The following is a 16275-nucleotide window of genomic DNA, read 5'->3' as shown; positions in this document are numbered from 1 at the left end:
TTGTAGCTCTTGTGTAAATGTACAATTATGTCAAAATAAAAGATTAAGGAACTGTTCACTTCCAAAAATTTTTCAAGTATGTGAATTTAGTCACTGTTTTTTGTACAAAATATAACCTGAATGGGCGAGGTGGCTCACGTCTGTAATCCTAGCACTCTGGGAGGCCGAGGTGGGAGGATTGCTTGAGCTCAGGAGTTTGAGACCAGCCTGAGCAAGAGTGAGAGCCCATCTCTACTAAAAATAGAAAAATATATATCTATATCTCTATATATATACATATGTATATCTCCTTAGAAATAATTGTAATTTATGTTTTGAAAAACATTATGTGGGGACATATTTCATGTTGTTTTTATTTAAAATTCCCCTTTGCAACTTGAAGTTTTTTAGGTTGGTTTTTTTTTTCTTTTAATTAGTTGCTCCCTTTTACCTGTTGACATTCAGCTTGGTGAGAGTTGTTGGTAGAAAAACTTTAAAACTCTAAAATATGTTTCTAAAAACTGTTTTAGTGAGTGAGTTTGTAGAGTTTGTACTTTGTTCTTTCTAACTCTTTGAGGCTGTACTCAGGCAGAGCTATACCACTTGCATAAGTAACCATCTCAGAAGAAGAAAAAGAAAGAAAAAGGCAACTGAGATTGGATTTATAAGAACAGGATTTTCTTAGTGGCTTTGGGGAGGGCTGATTGTAGGGGCAGCTCATTTGCTTTTGTTCCAGTCTGGTTTCTGAAAGAGAATTCTCTTGGTCAGGTGAGTCTGTAAATGGATTTATTAGAACAGGTTTCCTGGAGCAGCTCCCAGCCTCACCCTAAGCAATAGCTTGATGAAGCAGATACCTGGGGCCAAATTTCCCAGTGAGTCACTCTTAAACTTATCAGGGACCTTTGTTGACAGAGCTTTATCTCCAGGCCACAGCTCACTCTAGGACAGTTTAGCTGTCCCACCTCAAGCTACCTGGTTTGGAAAAATAACATTAAACTGGGAGTTAGAACTCCAGCTCTAATAGTAACTAACTGGTGACTTTGAGAAAATCATTGGACCTTTATTTATGTGGCTCAGTTCCCTCATTGTGAAAAAGGGGATTTAGTTACTTGTTTTGTAAGCTACTCTCTTGATGAAAAAAATCTGCAGTTTGTGTCTAAAATTGAGGGCATTTTCCTTCTCAGCAAACAGCTCCCCTTTCTATAATATGTAACCCATTACTATTTGTTATACCACTATTCTTCCAATCTCTGAGGCTAAAAATCTTAGAGTTTATTTTTGTTATATCCATTTTCTTTAACTCTTACACACTACTGTCTACCAATCCAGTAGTTCTTCCTTCACAGTTGAAGTGGCAGTAGAATGCATGTGACTTAAGAGAATGGGGTTTTAGAGTCTGAAGATCTGAAAATGGGACTCTTATTTCAGAGATACCAGGTGGGTGGAGATACCACACTTTTAATACAAGCCTTTGAAAGCGGTGAAAGGTGGATTTAATCATTATTCATTACTTGTAGTGGAAAGAAAATGGACTTTGGAATCAAACAGATTATGAGTTTGAATCCCAGCTCTGCTACTTTATAGCTAAATGATCTTTATAAAGTTATTTAATATGGCTGAATTTCAGTTTCTTTATCATAAATACAAGATAATAAAACCAATCATATAGAGTGGTTATAAGGATTAAGTGAGATATGTGCTTTGTATAAAGTAGATGTTTTAAAATGTTTGTTTCCTTCAAAGAGTCTGATTTCTAACCTTAACTTTGAAATTTGTAGCTTCCTGTTATGCATCACTTGGATTTTTCTTGCTGATGTGTGTATCTCAACATATGTACAACAAAACGTGTCATTGTCTCTCTCCTTTCTATATTTACTCTCTGTTATGGCATCAGCAGCATCAACAACAGCCTTCTAGTTTTTCAGGTTTGATGATGCCAGCTTTGATTCCTTCTCTTACCCTAAATCCATTTTATTCTAAGAACTGTCAATTCTGTCTTCCCACTTTTCCATTCTCACCTACCCTAATTTAATTTAAGAATTTAAACTTTGGGCCGGGCGCGGTGGCTCACGCCTGTAATCCTAGCACTCTGGGAGGCCGAGGCGGGTGGATCACTCAAGGTCAGGAGTTCGAGACCAGCCTGAGCAAGAGCGAGACCTCATCTCTACTAAAAATAGAAAGAAATTATCTGGCCAACTAAAACATATATAGAAAAAATTAGCCGGGTATGGTAGCGCATGCCTGTAGTCCCAGCTACCCGGGAGGCTAAGGTGGTAGGATCCCTTAAGCCCAGGAGTTTGAGGTTGCTGTGAGCTAGGCTGACGCCATGGCACTCTAGCCTGGGCAACAGAGTGAGACTGTCTCAAAAAAAAAAAAAAAAAAGAGAGAGAGAATTTAAACTTTGATTACCTCTCACTTAGACAGTTTTAGGATATGCTTGACTAGTAATTTAGACTCCAGTCTTTTCTCTTCTTAGCAAGTTGCACATTGCTGCACAATAATCTTTTTATAAAGCATAATGTTTATTATTTTACTTTTTCAGAAACTTTATGTGTTCCACCATAGAGACAGAGTAATCCACTACAGAGATTTTATCTTACAGATGTGGATATTGAAGTTCAGGGAAATTATTTTTTGTATTTGCTGTTAAGGTCATGCATGTGCTGAGGAATAGCACATTAAGACTAGACCTCATCTCCGCTCATTCACAGGCTAGTTTTTTCTGCTATTGGAATATGGCCCAAACTCTTTACTGTGGTTTTCAAGGCTCTTCCCAGTCAGGCCTCATTCTGTCTTTTCCTACCTTATCTTCAACTTCTTTTGTACCTAGAGTTTAACACACTCCTCAAAGATGTTAATGCTGTTCCTCCTGCCTGAGATGCACTTTCTTCCTCCTGCCCTAACTTTGTTGAAATTCCACGCATTCTCTACATCCCAATTCAATCTGATGTCTTTTCCTTTCCCTCCCACCAAGCCAGAAAATGAACTTCTGAACTCCTAAACCATTAATTTTCTCTAGCTACATTCTGCCTTGTGCTATAATTATTTGTGTACTATAGATTATGCACACCATATGGGCAGGAGTCTCTCCCTATGTCTTGGAGGAAATAGTTATTCAGTAACCTGATACCAGAGTCTATCAAAAATCACGTACTGATTCTCACCTTGATATGTTTCATAGGTGCTAATCACATTGCTAGGAAATAACAGTATGCTTCCGTGAAGACAAGTGTGGCCAGGATGAGGGCCACCTTACTTCCTCAGTGTAAGGTGTGCTTCTCCTACCTGTATATGTTTTAACTTTCCTTGGCTTTCTGGCCGAGAGTAATTAAAACCATGGACTTAGACTTGGGAATTAACTCCTTTTTCTTTATCATGCTCAGTTTTTCCTTTTTTTGTTTGTTTGTTTGTTTGTTTGAGACAAGGTCTTACTCTGTTGCCCAGGTTAGAGTGCAGTGGCATCATGATAGCTCACTACAACTTTAAGCATCTTGGATCAAGTGATCCTCTTGCCTCAGCCTCACAAGTAGCTGGGACTACAGGTACGTGACACTATGCCTGGCTAATTTTTGTATTTTTTGTAGAGACGGGGCCTCGCCATTTTGCTCATGCTGGTCTTGAACTCCTGGCCTTAAGCTATCTTCTCACATTGGCCTCCCAAAGTGCTGTGATTATCGGCGTGAGCCACTGCGCCCAGCCTGATTTTCCTTTTTTAATAAACAGATTTATGAAAATATCTTGTGTATTCTTTCCCCCTTTGATCCAGAATTGATTGCTGTAGAAGAACTGACAACATTTATACCCACACCTACGTTGGAAGCATATTTGTACCAAATAATGTCTTACAGTGTATTTCCCAAACTTGGCTTATGGAGTCACTATTGTGGTTTTACATAATTAAGTTTAGCAGAATTGATTGTTGTTTCCGTGTCCTTTTCTCCTTAGAGAAAAGGCTGACAGTGTTTGGTGGGTCTGCCAGTTACATACTGGAAAGCAGATAAGACAAATAGGTGTCATATATTATTTGGTACATTCAGGTTTATTTCAAAATACATGTGTAGAATTAAGATTGTTTTATCCATGAAGAAGAGCAAATACAAAAAACTAACATTTATTGCTTAACTTATTTTGTATCAGGGTCTTCTTTATCTTATTTATTCCTCATAAGAATACTGTGAAGTGTAAGTACTATAATTATGGATGAGAAATCTAAGTTTTAGGGAAACTTCGCTTTGAGTGATAAAGCAAACCCATGCTTAGACTTACCTCTGTACATTGGAGGGTACTATATTGCCTTCCAACATGGGGATTAAAAACAAATCAACAAAAGCAACAAAACTAGTATTATTTTCAGACGAGGTTTTAGTTGGAAGAACAAATATTACACGTTGGAAAAGTAGTGTGATCTCTTTCTTAGATTGACCATCACGTACTTCGCGTCATAGGACTTTTAGTGTGAAATGGCCGCCCAAGTTGGTCAGTTAAACACCCTTGTGTTCTACTGTTGTCAAGGCTGTTGGAGCAGTACTTGATAACTGTACATTCTACCAGATCAGTTATACTCTGCAGTTGTCAAGAGAGCTGCAAGTATAGTGCTTTAATCTATATTTTTCACTCTTCAAATAAGGAAACTATTGACTTATTTCTAATCTCGCCTCTTCTGGACAAAGATTGGAACTCCTTTGGTAATTACTGGGGCAAAATAACCAAACAATCCAGGTTGATGGATGGGGACTAGATGATATCAAGGGTATGGCTTTATGTATTCTTTGGCTTAAAGGGACTTTAGAAAAGAATTTTATATAGAGGTTTTAGTTCCTGAACTTAAAGTATATTATACTTTCCCCAATTTTTAAAAGCTTTAAAGTAATAAGAATTATAACAAGAGCCGGCAGTGGATAAAAAAAAAACAAACAACAACAAAAAAAAAAAAACAAACAAGAGCCAATGTTAATGTATTACACTTAAAGTGTTCTTAATACTACTGTAACATGCCTAGTATTTTAAATATATTACCTCCTTAAATATACATCAAAACCTATACAAATCTACGTCAAAATCTACATCAAAACCCTATAAAAATAGGTATCATCCTCATTTTTCAGCTGAAGAAACTAAAACTGAAAAGATTACATAACAAAGTTACAGTTTCACCCAAGTATGTCTTGCCTTAAAGCCCCTGCTGTCATACCCATGCTGTGTCCCCAGCTCTCTCCCTGTCTCCGAGTGGCCGGTGCCACAGAGCTTGGGGAGAGAGGGCAGCCAAAAGAAACTTGAATGTCGGGAGAACCTAATTTGGACCTGGTTCCACTGAGATGCTGATTGTGCCTCTCCTGGGATGTAATTCAGAAAGAAGAAGGGGAACATTTCACTCCAAATGTGACTTTGGAACAGAGTTAAGTTCGGGGAAAGGCCAACTGATGTTTGCACAGTGGGGTCAGTCATAAAATGATGGAACTGGAAGGGACCTTAGAGATCATCTGGTCTAACCTTCTCCTTTTACAGAAAACTACAACCCAAAGATATTGAATCATTTGACCAAGGTTACACAGTTTGGGGGAAAACTGATAGAGGAGTGTGGTCTGTAAGCTTAGAGCTCTTAGCTCTCTCACTTGTACCACACTGCTGCCAATCCTTGGGTGCTGGAGAAACCTCTTACGTGTCTAATGTTCTGACTTTCTTTATTGCCTAGGTATTTCGGTATCTGTAGACAAGATGGAATCAACTCCATTTAATAGACGGCAGTGGACTTCACTATCATTGAGGGTAACAGCCAAAGAACTTTCTCTTGTCAACAAGAACAAGTCATCAGCTATTGTAGAAATATTCTCCAAGTAAGTGCTGATCCTGGTCCAAAAGGACCATCTGTCTGGAGCACACATTACCACCTGTCAGGGACATTGGTGGAGGAAGTACATGATGTAAAATGGCTTTACTGACCACCTCCCGGATTTCAAACACTAAACAAGGCACTGTGAAAAAGGCAGTAGTCAAAGACACATTCTCTGTTTTTGAATTTTTGTTTAGTTTGAGGAAGAAAAGTTACAAACACAAAAGATAATTATAAAACACAAAAGATAATTATAATTTTAAAGCAAAATATCAGCAAGTCCAAAATGAATAGGAGTGAGGACTGGATACAGATTAAGAGAGGTAGTGACCATTGTGGGCAGGAGCTAATCCTCTCTGGCTGAGGTGAGTTTTGAGGCAAGTTTTGATTTGGTTAAAGGGAACATTAGATGCACTCTCTACCTGCACTTTCCAATATGGTAGCCACTATGTATGTGGCTATTTAAGGTTAAATTAATTAAAATTAAATGACATTTAAAATATAGTTTATCAGCTGCACTCGTCACATTTCAAGTGCCCAATAACTACTTGTTGCTTGTGGCTACCATAATGAACAGCACAGAAACATTTCATCATTGTATAAAGTTCCACTGAACAGTGCAAACTACACAGACAAACTGTAGCCCACTAACTACATGTTTAGTAAACACAGCCATGCCGTTTTGTGTATTGTCTATGGCTGCTTTTGTGCTACAATATCAGAGTTAGGTGGTTACAACAGAGACCTTATCACCCTCAAAGCCTAAAATATTTACTATCTGGCCTTTTATTTTTATTTATTTATTTATTTTTTGAGAGAGGGTCTCATCCTATTGCCCAAGATAGAGTGCAGTGGTGTCAACATAGCTCACCATAGCCTCAAACTCCTGGGCTCAAGTGATCCTCCTGCCTCAGCCTCCCAAGTAGCTGGGACTACAGATGCACACCACCATGCCCAGCTATATCTGGTCCTTTAATTAAAATTTTGCTGACTCCTGCTCTAGTCCATGAGTTCTTTGATATGAGGGCTCCTTTCCTGCTTATTTTATGTCCCTAGTGTGTAGCACAGTGATTGGAATATTCTAGGCATTCAACACATGTTCAAAGAATGGTATATGTAAATAATGTCCCAGAGTGACAAACACATTGACTTCACTCAAGTAGAGATGCCATAGTGGGGAGGAGCCTAGGGCAGGAGGTAGGCTTACCTGCTAGTAAGTAGAATTTGTTAATAGGAAGATACTGCACATTTATGAGAAGAAAGATACTAAAGATTTAAAGAAAATGATTTCTGGAAGCTGTATCTAGGACACAGCTAAATATCAATAGGAGGTTTCTATAATCAACAATGTCACCTTTTCTTCACTAACAAATTCATTAAGCACCTGCCATGTGGCAAACACTGCCTTTCCAAACTGTTAACCTTGGTTATCGCTTAAGGTAGAGTGGAGGTCAGAGCAAAACTGCAGAGCCCTTTTTGCTTCTACATTATATGTTTTATGTTGCTGTAATTTTATGTTAAACATGTATTATTCTTATCAAGGAAAGAAAATCAATAAAGATATTTCAGAAAAAGGGGACAGAAAGCTAGAAAGCTATTAAGACTTAATCTCTGACTTCAAGGAACTTAGTTTAGGTCCCCAAACTTTCTTGATCTTAAGAATCACCTGGGATATTGTTCATAATATGGTGTTCCAGTTATCTATTGCTATGTTTAAAAAAAAATCTCCAAGCTAGGCAAGGTGGTATGCACCTATATTCCCAGCTATTCAGAAGGCTAAGGCAGAAGGATCTCTTGAGGCCAAGAGGTCAAGGCTGAAGTGTGCTATGATTGGGCCTGTGAATAGCCACTGCACTCCAGCCTGGGCAATGTAGCAAGACCCCATCTCTTAATTAAAAAAAAAAAAACTCCAAAATTTAGTGGCTTAAAATAATGACAGGTTTTTTTTGTTGTTGTTTTTTTTTTTTTTTTTTTTTTTTTTTGCTTATGAATCTCCAGTTTGGACAGGGCTTGTCTCTGCTCTACTCAGCATCAGCCAGGGTGGCCCAAAGGCTGGGTGCCATAGTCATCTAAAGGCTCACTTACTCACAAGTCAGGCAGTTGATGCTTGCTGTCATCTGGGATCTCAGCCGGGGCCATTGTTGAAACACACATGGCCATTCCATGTGGCTGTTTGGCTTGGTGACTGGGTTCCAAGGGCAAGCATCCAGAAACGAAGGGAGAGAGGGAACAAAGATGGGAGGGAGTATGAAGTTGTATTGCCCTTTATTACCTAGCCTCAGAAGCCACACACTATCACTTTTCCCACATCCCCTCTTAGAAGTGAGTCACTAGACTGGCTCATATTCGGGGGAGAGGGGTTTGACTGTACCTTCTGATAGGAGAAATGTCAAAGATTTTTTGGATATGTTTTAAAACCATCCTATGTGGCTTTCCAGGCTCTTCCTGTAAAGACCTTGATTCAATGTATCTGGGGTAGGAGCCAGGAATTTGTGTTTTTTCACAAGTATCCTAGGTGATTTTTACCTTCAGGGAAACTTAGGAAGCACTGGTAGTAGAAGAGACGGACTTGTGAAACCAAAGCAGTGAACTTGAACATAGAGCAGAATGAATAAGGTCTAAGATAGGAGGTTCAAGCAGAGGATTGTGGAAGCTGAACATGAATAAAGGGACTAGGAAAGCAAGCAGTCTGGCATGGAAAAATATAAAGGGTCCAGCAATCCCATTATTGAGCATCTACCCAAAAGAACAAAAGCATTCTATACGAAAGACATCTGCACTCAAATGTTTATAGCAGCACAATTCACAATTGCAAAGATGTGGAAACAACCCAAGTGCCCATCAATACATGAGTGGATTAATAAAATGTGGTATATGTATACCATGGAGTACTACTCAGCTATACGAAACAATGGTAATATATCACCTCTTGTATTTTCCTGGATAGAGCTGGAACCCATTCTACTAAGTGAAGTATCCCAAGAATGGAAAAATAAGCACCACATGTACTCACCATCAAATTGGTTTCACTGATCATCACCTAAGAGCACATTTAGGAATAACATTAATAGGGTGTCGGGCAGATGTAGGTGGGGAGGGGATGGGTGTAATAATACATAATGAGTGCGATGCGCACTGTTTAGGGATGGACACACTTGAAGCTCTGATTTGGGGGAGCAAGAGCAATATACATAACCTAAACTTTTGTACCCCCATAATATGCTGAAAAAAAAAAAACAAAAAACAATGGCGAGAAGGGACTGGTACTGTGTAGTCAGAGCCAGATGGTGGAAGGTCTCAAATATTATGCTAAGGTTGGGATTTAGTCAGACAAACAGTGAATATAATGGAAGGTTTTCATGTAGACAGCGTGACATGATTAGACTTGTATGTTAGAAGACGCTCTGGCACAGTGTAAAAGGTATATTGGAAAAATGAGAGATTGATAACATGGAGACCATTTGTGAGGCTCTCTTGGGAACCCAAATGAAAGCTGTTGAGAGTGGAAGGCAACAGGAATGAAAGTGAAGGGGAGAATATGAGACAGTGTTAAGGTGTGATTAATGGGACTTGGAAACTCCCTATTCTGCAGAGAAACTTCTCCACATTCTTACCCTTTTTACTCTTCTTAGCCCCACCTATGTTTAAGTAAACATGCTTTCCTTTGACATGAATCTTGTCTCTGAGTAGTGGCTGCCTGTTCTTTCTGCACTTGCTTCCCTGAAATATTCTGGGCCCAGGGGTCAGGGTTGCTGCTCTCCTACATCTCCAATACTGCTTCCCATGCATTGTTTCTCATGCTTGGTTCTGAACTTCTAAACCTGTGCTTTGAGGCTCATGTCTAACTATATCACACTCTTATCTCCCCCTTTATTGCTGTCCAGCCTCTGGGTCACGCTCCTTGCCTTCACTTGGGGGCGCTGGCTTCCAGAGTCATTTAATTATCAGTGATTCTCATTGTGGGTGCTATTAGCATTTTGAGTGAGGCAGATCTTCCATATCCTTCTTTTTTTTTTTTTTTTTTTTTTTGAGACAGAGTCTCACTTTGTTGCCCAGGCTAGAGTGCCGTGGCGTCAGCCTAGCTCACAGCAACCTCAAACTCCTGGGCTCGAGCAATCCTGTTGCCTCAGCCTCCCGAGTAGCTGGGACTACAGGCATGTGCCACCATGCCCGGCTAATTTTTTCTATGTATGTATTTTTAGCTGTCCATATAATTTCTTTCTATTTTTAGTAGAGACAGGGTCTCGCTCTTGCTCAGGCTGGTCTTGAACTCCTGAGCTCAAACAATCCACCCGCCTCGGCCTCCCAGAGTGCTAGGATTACAGGCATGAGCCACCGGCGCCTGGCCCATATCCTTCTTAATCTTAGAGAAAATACAAAGGGACCTCAGAGGTCACCTTCTCATAGCATAGTGGGTTAACTGTCTTTTCTCCATGAAGGTTATAAGGGCAAATGGGAATTATGCAAAACTATAAATCTTGAACCCATCAGTCAGAATCAGTATGCCAGGGACTATGCTAGACTCATCATAGAAATATATACTATTTTAAATCTTAACAAAAACTATATGAGGCAGGGGCATTATCCCTATTTTGTAGTTGAGAAAACTGAGTTATAGAAAGTAAGTTGCTCAAGTTAATATTTGGCTTTGTTTCTGTCTAATGTTTTTCTTCAATGTGTTTATCTTGACATATTGAACTGGTTTTGGAAGATGAATAGAATTTTACTTGGTAGGCCATGAGAATGGTGGAGACATTCCAGAGGAAGAGGAACAACAGGATGTAAAGGCCCAGAAGTAAGACAGGTGGTCTTGTATACTTAGAGTGAAAACTAGGAATCAGCCTGGATTTCTGTTCTAGGTTTTATACTCAGTGGAAACATGTTATTAATATTGCTTAAGGTTTTTAGGGTTCATTCACTGTAGGTTCCCAGAAAACATTGCAGGACTGTTTTCCACAAAGCATATACTAATTTCTATTTACAATTCCTAGTGGACCAGATTTTCTCTTATTTGAAATACTCTATATTATGGGGTTTAGAATAAGTAAATTCTATATAAGCCTAGTTAAGATCTGTAGGAAATCTTAGGAGATTTGTGATCAGAGATTAATATAAAAGTAGAATTTAGAAGAAGCTTAATCTGGCCAATGTTTGTAAATTAGTTGGGCTTTACTTTCTAATTGTTTTTAAATTTTTAATTAATTAATTAATTATTTTAGAGGCAAGGTCTCTTGCCCAGGCTGAAGTGCAGTGGCCACACCGTAGCTCACTGTTCACTCTAACCTCAAACTCCTGGGATCCTCTTACCTCAGCCTCTGCAGTTGGTGGACTGTAGGTGTGCACACCACACCCAGCTAATTTTTCTATTTTTTTTTTTAGAGATGGGGTTTTGGTATGTTGCCCAGGCTGGTCTCAAACTCCTGGCCTCAAGCAGTCCTCCTGCCTTGGCCTCCCAAAGTGCTGGGATTACAGACATGAGCCACCACACCCGGCCTGACTCATATATTTTTGGAGTTAAAGGGAATCTAGCTCAGCAGTTTTTAAACTGTCTTAATCAAGTTCTTCAGAGGAACCTCAGGGGCCAGTTCTGGAAAGATGGGAAGATCTAAAAGGCCCAAATCCCAGGCTCAGCCCTTTAGATTTCCCATTCTGGCAGTCCTGCTTCGATCCCTTTTATATGTTAGGTTCTAAATCAGACAACATTTAAAAAGAGGGTTCTGCAGCTAGATGAGTTTGAAAACCACCAGTCTGGCTCAGCTTTGTCCCATCCTTCGACACATAAGGAACTTGAGGTCCAGCAATTATAACTGAAGATCACACCCCAAGATGGTGGCATGGATAAACCTAGCCCAAAGACCCCACACCCCCTGCCGGCATGCCTCTATCTTATCACAGCTCCTCCTGCTTCTTCTTAACTTCACCCATTCCTAGTTCCAGGAAAGAAGAGGGTTCATGTTTAGTTTTATGTGACTGTTCTTCCTTCATTAAGAAAAAATTGACCTTCAGATCTCCATGATTAACTTCTTTTGCTTCTCTGTAACATTTAGTGGTGAAATTTTTCCAGAAGAAAATACATTGCCTAAACCTTGGGAGTTTCCATTTTCCCTTTTTTGGCTCAGTGTTCCCTTTGCTCTATTTGAGGGCATACAGGCAAGAGTCATGGCTCAGGAACTCTGCTTTCTGGCCTTAGAAAAATTTGAGATACTGTTATTACTCCCCAGATAATTTTAGCATCCTCCATCAGCTGCCTGCCTCACAGCTGAGCATTAATGAGCAGTTGCAAGATTAAATTCTCTGTGTGAGGAAAAGGAGACTGGACTACAAGAAAATCTTGGAAGGCAAGTGGGACAAGATTTTAATTATAGAAATTTTATTGCAAATATTTTTTCCTCAAATTTGGATCTTCAAAATGCCTCGCCCACCTCCCTAAATAGGTGACCTCCACATTTTATGTCAGAACAATGCTAGTTGCTCTAAATGCCTCTGATAAAAGTCTGAGGCCTGAAGCCTGAATCCTGGTTGAACACTGAATGCAGAAGTATTGAGTCTCAGAGTCTCTTAGCATTCTAAGAGTACAAAATATAAAAATATGAAGGACCTAACTTAGAAAAAAACAATCATGTGGAGCCTTCTTCCCTGTGTATCTATTCTTTAGCAAGTACTTCATTACAAATTAAGGGTGGAGATATTTAAATAGAAGTTTCAAAACAGAATTCAAGACAGCCATTGGTGTATACACCTGGTTGTATAGATTCCTCAGTGCTGAAAGGACATGGCTGAAGATGAGGATTATTTTGATCTTTTTTTTTTTTTTTTAAATCTATGTTTCTGTTACACAGTAAAGGATAGGGAACCTCTGAACTTATTTACTTATCTAACCACAGTATAAATACCTTGCCTTGGAGAACAATTGACTAAGTAGACATCTGTCTGCTGATTGGCTCCGGCTTTCATATATTATATTATTGCTGTAATATACTGTAGATGATTATCCAAGCGGTGTGGAAACACAAGTTCAAGGCCAGTTCTAAGTTATTCTTTAGCTACTGTCCACCATGTGAGTTTTCACTTTTAGGGACTCTCTCAGACAGATACATGAGGGCTGTCCAGAAAGTATCCAGCCGTGTAATACAAAAACTGTATTAACAATGACTGGATACTTTCCGGACAGCCCTTGTATAATAATTAGTACAAGTGGGAAAAATATATGTACAAAGACAATGGGGTACCAGAAACCGGAGCACTCTTGCAATGGTGAAAAACTGGAAACAATACAAATGCCCATTAAAGGAGTGTGGATGAATTAATTGTATTTATCATGGAAGAAGATTGCCAAGATTACCAAAGACTTCTGTATTGCTCAATCAAGAGGGTGTTTCTTAGCCTTTATCTTACATGACCTCTCACCATGTCTTTCTTCTCAAATTTTTCTTCCCTTGGCTTCTCTGGGCATCTCTTCCTTGTCATTCTGTCTTATTGCTTTTCTGACTGCTGAACGTTAGGGTCTCTAGGACTGAGTTCTGGGCATCTTCTCACACTACACACTCTTTGTAGATATTATCTATTCCTGTGTCTTTAATACCATCTGTGGGCAGACAAGTCCTAAATTTGTGTGACTAACTCAGACTCCTCTTCGGAGCTCTAGATGCATGTATCTAATCACTGCAACCACCAGATGGAAGTTTTAGTTAACATGGCTAGAGCTGAATGAACTTTCAATCTTCTCCAACTCCAGATTTGCTCCTCCTTCAGAATTCCCCATCTGAATAAACATTACTTCCACTGACACAGCTGCCAAAAACCTGGGAATCATTCTTGACTTCTTCCTTCTTCCTCCTCCCCTCATTACCAACCTATTAATTCTACCTCCGAAATTTAGCTCAAATCTAGTAACTTTTCTTTACCTCCAATGCCACCACCCTGGGCCCAGCCAGTGCTCTCTCACTAATGCCACCTCCATTCTCAGGCCCCTCCAATCCATTCTCCACGCTCTTTCAAAAACGTGAATTGAATCAATGACCATCCACTGTACCTAGTATTAAATTCAAAATCCTTAGCGTGGCCTACAAGCCCTGTGTGACCTGCCCCTGCCTCCCAGCCCCATCTCCTGCCCTTTCCCATTCTCAGTGTGCTTCAGCAACACTGGAGTTCTTTGTGTACCTTATACACAGGAGACACTTTCTTGCCTTGAGGCCTTTACACGTGCTATTTTTCTGTGTCTGGAATGTTTTCTTTCCTCTTTTTGCCTGGCTAACTTCTTCTTGTCAAAGTTCAGGTCTCAGCCTAAAAGTCATTTCCTCAACATGATTTCCTTTTTTTTTTTTTTAATTTTAATTGACAATAATTGTACATATTTATGGGGTACAGCATGATGTTTCCATGCATGAATACGTTACAGAATGATCAAATCAGGCTAATTAACACAAGTTAGGCTTTTCTTGACCCCCTACTCTTTCTCAATTTGGTTCTTTTGTTAAGTAATTTAATTATAACGCTCTGTTCTTTTTCTTCAAAGCACTTATTGCTCTGTGTGCATGCACACATGTATTTGTGTGTTTATGTGTTTTGTTTAGTTTAGAGGTGGTGGTGGGGTCTCGATTTGTCACCCAGACTGCAGGGTAGTGTACAGGGTGGTGGCGAGATCATAGCTCACTGCAACTTCAAACCCCTGGGCTCAAGGGATCTTCCCCACTCAGCCTCCCAAGTAGCTGGGAGAACGGGCTTCGCAGCTACCATGCCCAGCTCTTATGTGTTTTAATGTCTAAACTGTAAACTCTCTGAGAGCAGGAATTTTGTCTCTTTTGGTTATTTCTTTTACTACTTTTTCTCTAGTGCTTGATACATAATGGGCACCAGTAAATATTAATATTTCTTGAATGAAAACATCAGCTGTTTTGAATTTTTCTAAAATGAAGGTAGATGTAGAATAATTTGTATAATATTATCCCATTTTTGTTATTTTAAAAAATTTATATAATCTGGATATTAATCCCTTACCAGATATGAGTTCCAAATATTTTCTCCCATCCCATAGGGCTTTTTCACTTTGTTGATAGTGTTCTCTGATGCACAGAAGTTTTGAATTTTGTTGAAGTCCAGTTTATCTATTTTTTGCTTTATGCCTGTGCTTTTGGTGTCATATCCAAGAAATCATTGCCAAATCCAAAGTCATGAGGCTTTTCTCCTGTTTTCTTCTAAGAGTTTTATAGTTTTAGCTCTTACAGTTAGGTCTTTGATCCATTTGACTTAATTTTTTTTATATGGTATAAAGTAAGGGTCCAGTTTCATTTTTTTTTTGCATGTGGATATCCAGTTTTCCCAGCATCATTTGTTGAAAAGACTGTTCTTTTCCCATTGCATGGTCTTGGCAAAAATCATTTGAGGCCAGACACGTTGGCTTATGCCTATAATCCCAGCACTTTGGGAGGCTGAGGCTCAGGACTGCTTGAGGCTAGGAGTTTGAGACCAGCCTAGGCAAAATAGCGAGATCCTGTTTCTACAAAAAAAAAGAAAAATTAGCTGGGAGTGGTAGGGTGCTCCTATTGTCCCAGCTACTTTGGAGGCTGAGGCGGGAGGATCCCTAGAGCCCAGTTCGAGCTGCAGTAAGCTATGATCACACCACTGCTCTCCAGCCTGGGTGATAGAATGAGACCCTGTCTCAGAAAAACAAAAGAGAATAATTTTTCACAAAGCATCATTGGCAAAGAGAAAAAAAAATCATTTGACTATATATATGAGTGTTTATTTCTGAGCTGTCTTTTCTATTCCATTAATCTATATGTCTGTTTTTATGCCAATACTGACTGTTTTGTTTTGTTTAACTGTGGTAAAATATATAGTACATAACATAAAATTTACCTTTTTAAGCGTTCATAAGTATACAGTTCAGTGGCATTGAGTACATTCATATTATTGTACGACCATCACCACCTTCCCTTTGTCCTTTTTATTACTACATAGTATTCTATTATATGAGTACATTACAATTTATTTGCCAGTCCTCTACTAACGAACATTCCAGGTTGTTTTTAGTGTTTTGCTATTACAGTTGATGCTATGATAAATAATGTAATATAAAAATCTTTTTTTCCCCTCGTGTATCTATTGGATAAATTCTGGGAGCAAAATTGGTAAATTGTAACATTTGTGCTTTTGTAATTTTGGCAGATATTGACAAAATGTCTTACCAATTTATCCTCTCACCAGCATTGTAAGATAGAACCTGTTTCCCCACACCCTCACCAGTGCAGCATATTAGCTTTTTTAAAAAAAAAATCTTTTTCTACTTGATAGGTAAAATATCTTCTCAGTATTGTTTGAGTTTTCATTTTGAGCTTGAACATCTTTTTGTTTGTTAAAGGGCCATTTGATGTTCTTTTTATGAACTGTATGTTTATATATTTGCCCATTTCTCTATTCAGTTGTTTGTCCTTTTCCTACTGATTTGTAGGAGTCTTTTGTATTCT

At 39.0% G+C, this 16275-nt stretch overlaps 1 protein-coding gene across 3 annotated transcripts in view; it reads left to right on the top strand.

Annotated features, from left to right (window-relative positions):
- The window catches only part of LIMA1 (LIM domain and actin binding 1), an 83833-nt gene that overhangs the window by 23742 nt on the left and 43816 nt on the right, over window positions 1-16275 (top strand). For all 3 annotated transcript variants that reach the window (XM_069489770.1, XM_069489772.1, XM_069489771.1), the window contains one exon: window positions 5672-5813. In XM_069489770.1, the coding sequence (XP_069345871.1) occupies window positions 5695-5813 (119 nt within the window). In that variant the 5' untranslated portion in view covers window positions 5672-5694. The remainder of the gene's footprint in view (window positions 1-5671; window positions 5814-16275) is intronic.

Source organism: Eulemur rufifrons, chromosome 16, assembly GCF_041146395.1.
Source record: "Eulemur rufifrons isolate Redbay chromosome 16, OSU_ERuf_1, whole genome shotgun sequence".
Classification (NCBI taxonomy): Eukaryota; Metazoa; Chordata; class Mammalia; order Primates; family Lemuridae; genus Eulemur; species Eulemur rufifrons.
This window is presented reverse-complemented; position numbering and strand designations above follow the sequence as displayed.